The sequence below is a fragment of the Poecilia reticulata genome, linkage group LG7, assembly GCF_000633615.1.
Source record: "Poecilia reticulata strain Guanapo linkage group LG7, Guppy_female_1.0+MT, whole genome shotgun sequence".
NCBI lineage: Eukaryota > Metazoa > Chordata > Actinopteri > Cyprinodontiformes > Poeciliidae > Poecilia > Poecilia reticulata.
Genome location: NC_024337.1, coordinates 30,278,059 through 30,282,946, shown reverse-complemented (window position 1 = coordinate 30,282,946; position 4,888 = coordinate 30,278,059). Strand labels below are relative to the sequence as shown.

The window sequence follows — 4,888 nt, the reverse complement described above, 5'->3', positions numbered from 1 at the left end:
TTTAAATGACTCATTTGCATAAACAACTCAGACTCTGAGCATTTCTGGCAGCTTCTAAACTCATTAGTGGGAAAATAAAAGGTTGAAAATTAAACCTGCTTTTATTCCCCAAACCTTTTATACAAATGATCCACAGCAAAATAATTAATTTCCTCTGAACTCTTTCACATCTCATCTCAAAATGAATCAAGTTTAACACGTTATCATTTACGTTTAAATGAAATTGGTTCTGGACCGGGTGAGAACCCAACAACATGAATGTTGTTGGTATAAATGCTTCGTGTTCTCAGCCAACATTGTGACATCAAGTCATTATTTATGCAGAATAAAGTTATGTCTGCTTCACTTGGCCCAAATAAATCCRACATGAAGGGAGTCTGGGGTGATGATTTGTTTCTCTCACTCGCCAACAAAGTGGCGCCCAACAATTAAAATTAAAATAATGATTTTACACTGATTAGTTATCAGGTGTGCAACAATAGGCTCTCAAATATTTCAGATTCTTTCTGGCCGTTATGGTCCCAGCCCGGTCAGTACTGATCCGGTTCTGAGGCGCAGGAAGTGGCTGCGGTTTGAGTGGTGGCCTTACTGAGTGTGACCTCGGCCTGCATGGGCATGGACAGAGCGGGGTGGTTGACCTCGCAGCTGAACAGCGCTTCGTTGTCCAGCTGGGGGTTGAGGCTCCAGGTCAGCATGGCTCTGGCCTCCATGGTGCCGTCGCCCGCCACCTGCTGCCAGTGCTGGAAGTAGTAGAGCGGGTCGCTGCTCTGGACCCAGCGGGGAAACTCCCGGCTCACCACCGTCTCCGGGATGCCCTCCGTAGTCGGCTGCAGCTTCAACCTGGACGCTTCCTCCCCGCCTCGCTCCAAGCTGTCCGTCTCATTCTCTCTAAGCTGGGTCACCTTCCCCACTTGGTTCTGCAGGGACAGGGACTTCTGGATTTTGGTGTCGTCAACATCTCCTCTGGGAAGAACCTGGTTCGCGCTCCGGTTTCTTTTGGAGGCTTTACTGTGATGCCCCACCAACGAAGAAGACCGAGCWGCTGGAAACACGTCAATGAGCTCACCGTCCCGTTTGAAGTAAACCTGGAAGGCAAAAGGTTTGGAAAAGTTAGAGACCTTTGGAGACGGATTGAGGATGTTTTCACACCTGATGGTCCAGTAAACTCGGTTCTTTTGGACCCAAAACTTCATAATCTGCTCCACCTCCAGCTGCTGTGGTTCTGAGTCAAACCAACCTGTTCCCCTCCTGGCCTGTGGGGGCGCTGCACCAAGAACCACTGAAGGAAACGACACAAAAACCTCTGAAGACRCTGAGAGCAACTTCCTTCTTCACCAGATGGAAACAAGATGGAGGATTTTAGCGGTTGGAGGATTTCTCTTTAGGCTAAAGACCAGGAGMCATTTCTGCTGCTAGCGCTAGGCTAGCACGTTTGCTTTGKTTGKATTTACCCAGAATGCCCTGAGCTATAGTCCACTTCCTGCTATTGGAGTGGTCTCTGGTCCACTTGGCGTTCACATATGCATCCAAACCAAACCAGAGTTCACTTTAACCGAACCCAGACTGAGGTTTGGACGACCAGAGTTTGATTAACATTCACACCAACCGAACCAAGCGAACCGGACTTGGAGCGGCTGAACGGGACTCTGAGCTGAAGATGGCTCCAGCTGCCCTATAACCAATATCTGGCAGCTGAATTCAAAGATGAAAACATTAAATAGGTTATTAGATTAATCTCTGTGAGAATAAGATTAGTTTATGTCGATCATAAATAATTTTGGAAAGCTGACTTTCTTTGCCACTGGATTTGATTCCATCACAAATGCAGCTGTTTGCTAATCCTCCGGCATTAATGCCGAATACTTTGGCAAAGAGGTCGCGCAGGGTACAGCCCACAGCCATAAACAGCTTTTTCATGTCAAACTTTCCATCTGCTTCAGGCTGCATTTCTGCGTGTGTTCGTTTCACATCAAATCCAGCTGTGAACTCATTACTACCAGCCAGGCTCTCATTTGCTCTGTTACGCTTTTCATTTCTCTCCACCATCATAAATAGACTGCAAACCGGATTCTTTTGGGATACAAGAATATCTGGGGAGAGATAACAACAGGCGGATCCGTCTTACCGAGGGAGCCGGCTTTGCTCCAGTAACAATGCAAACCAGGGTGAAGTTCTTGGCCTCGTAACGGCTGAACGGAGCCGGGCTGTTGGCTGCCGCCACAGAAATAGACCTGGGGGGAACTGCAGGGGAAACACAAATATATTCACACGCTGGAGGGGGTTTACCAGACATTACAGGCTGAGAGACGAGACCGCGGCGCGCTCACCATCCCTACAACGCCGTCCAAAATGGCTGCCACCAGTTTCAGAGCTTCTTAATCTCTAACGTCTATTTGTGAGTTTGTCCTTGTAGATATTAGATAAAAAGCTGAGAAGTTAGTTATTCAGCATGTTTGCTAATGGCTAGCCCGAACACGGAGTCCCACTAAGGTTTTACTGGTTTTCTGACTTTCAACTGGAGCATCAGTTGAGTCTGGGAGGCCATTTGCAAAGTTACATGGATTACCAGCAACAATTTGGGTTCAGTTATTTAAAAACCCAAATGTACTTTTTTTTTGGTGTATTTATATTCATTTTCTGCATATTTTTTACCAGTTTATTCATTAATTTAWAAATGTCACAGTTTCAGACTAAATATTTAATTAACAAGCCAATTATGTAATCTACAAACTGAATATTTAGTTAGTAAGCTAAATATTTAGCTCCAAACTAAATATCYGATTAGCAAACTAATTAATTTGAAGCTAAATATTTAGCTTAAAAATTTGCTTTAAACTGAATAGTTAGCATATTAACTAAATATGTTTGAAGTTAATATTTAGTTATCAAGTTAGTGAGCAAACTAAATAGTTATCTAGCTGAATAGTTAATTTGAAGCTAGACATGTAGCTTTAAACTGACTTGCTAACTAGAYATTCAAAGCTAACCTCGTGGTAAAACGCATGAATCAGGCTCTGATGTCATTTCCTCCTACGTCATCCATGTTCACCCTCACTAACTTCTGACATTACGTTGAAACAATGGACATTTTACGCCGAACTGCTCTGACAAAATGTYATAACTTACTGTTTATAAGRGACATGAAGGTTTCCCCTCATTTAAAAACAGTAAAGATGAAATGAAGCCGAACCGATAACGGAGAGCGTGACGCTGCCAGACGCTTCGATCAGCTGATCTCTGGATCCTTTGCTGCAGATCCCAACATGGCATTCATACAGACCGTCATCCTCCAGCTGCACCTCCGGGAGGCTGTTAGCACGGAAAGCACAACAAYCTGGTGTCACTTTATGTTCTCRTCGTGTTAAATAATAATCCCTGTCWGYCACTCGTACCGAACTGTTGAGTGGTAAATCAGCTCCTCTCGTTTGTTTGTGTCCTCCATGTTGGAGAAACTCGTGTTGAAAACAGAGTCGTAGGTGAAAATCTTTTGCTTGGCTTTGCCTCCTTCAATTACCTGCAAAGAAAAACTMTTTGAAACAGAAACGCTGGTTCCACCTGAAAACGGGGAGTAAAMCTGAAAACATTTTGTTTTCTGTCATGASAAAGAGAAGAAAGGGAAAAAGTTTTATTCAGGTTTCAGGATCTAGACCAGGGGTCCCCAAACTTTTCCCTGTGAGGGCCACATAACTTTTCCCTTCTCTGGTGSGGGCCGGAGTCAGTTTGTAACAGAAAAGGTGTTACACGGTTTTCACCTGCGCTGCCGGAAATTGTTGACTGCGGGGGAGGGGGGCGCGCCCAGAAAGCACATGGGCAAAAACCGTGAGTGAAACGGTCACTGGGACTGACTRGTATATATTCCATTGAGGGAAAGTAACTTGAACACATGAATTCCTCATATRTTCCTCATATGTTAACATAAAGGCTCGTTGTAGCWGTCCCTCGGACCCAAGAAAACACGGAGAGCTTCGACGGGTGCAATAGAATTATATTTACTTCTTTCRAACCAAGTTGTTGCACTGAATACACCGTGAAAACTAAAAGAAAAGAAAATACATTTTGCTTAAGTGCTTTTGTTTGACAAACATGAATACATAATAATAACGCTAACTTAAACTTATAGAGCTCTAAAAGTGTACGTCATTAAGATGAAGAATATCCTCTTCTTCCTCTTGTCCCTGGGATATTTCAGCCCAAAGTGCTGACTGACAGGAGGCTAGCAACACTTCATCTTATTTTACTGYTTAAATAAAGGCACTAACTCAACATGAACCAAACTACAGCGCCCCTACTGGGTACCATGGGTAACAACCTACAAACAGGACATAAAACACGGAACGGGCATTTACACTCGTTTTGAAGTATAAGTTGCTACTTACAGACCCGAAATGCGGCGTTCATACCAAACACGTGTTCATCTGCTCTACCGCTAGCAAACAACAGTACTGGTAAAATAAAACATAAAAGCAGTTCCCTAAAAGTCCAACAGATGGCAGCAATGCACCCAGTTTACAGGACACACTTCCTGCTACAGAGCCCCCTGGTGGCTGGAAGAAAAATCCACATATAAACTCACCAGTTTATTCATGTGAACTGATGACTGGTGCATTTAAATGTGAGTTGTTATTAATAATTTGGTCCACAGTGAATAATTTAGGATTAAAAACTACATCCATCCATCCATCCATTTTCTTTCACCCTTGTCCCTCAGTGGGGTCAGGAGGTGCTGGTGCCTCTCCAGCTAACGTACCGGGCGAGAGGCGGGGTCACCTGGACAGGTMGCCAGTCTGTTGCAGGGCAACACAGAGACACACAACCATGCACACACACCTGGGGACAATTTGGAGAGGCCAATTAACCTGACAGTCATGTTTTTGGACTGTGGGAGGAA

General features: G+C 44.3%; 1 protein-coding gene across 1 annotated transcript in view; it reads right to left on the bottom strand.

The window, feature by feature from the left end:
* LOC103468060 (immunoglobulin superfamily member 21-like) overlaps window positions 1–4,888 on the bottom strand; it is a 15,880-nt gene that overhangs the window by 3,073 nt on the left and 7,919 nt on the right. Inside the window, exons 2-5 of the mRNA XM_017305658.1 lie at window positions 3,393–3,595; window positions 3,191–3,309; window positions 2,126–2,241; window positions 532–1,085 (exon numbers count right to left, since the gene is read on the bottom strand). Coding sequence (XP_017161147.1) covers window positions 532–1,085; window positions 2,126–2,241; window positions 3,191–3,309; window positions 3,393–3,595 — 992 coding nt within the window. The remainder of the gene's footprint in view (window positions 1–531; window positions 1,086–2,125; window positions 2,242–3,190; window positions 3,310–3,392; window positions 3,596–4,888) is intronic.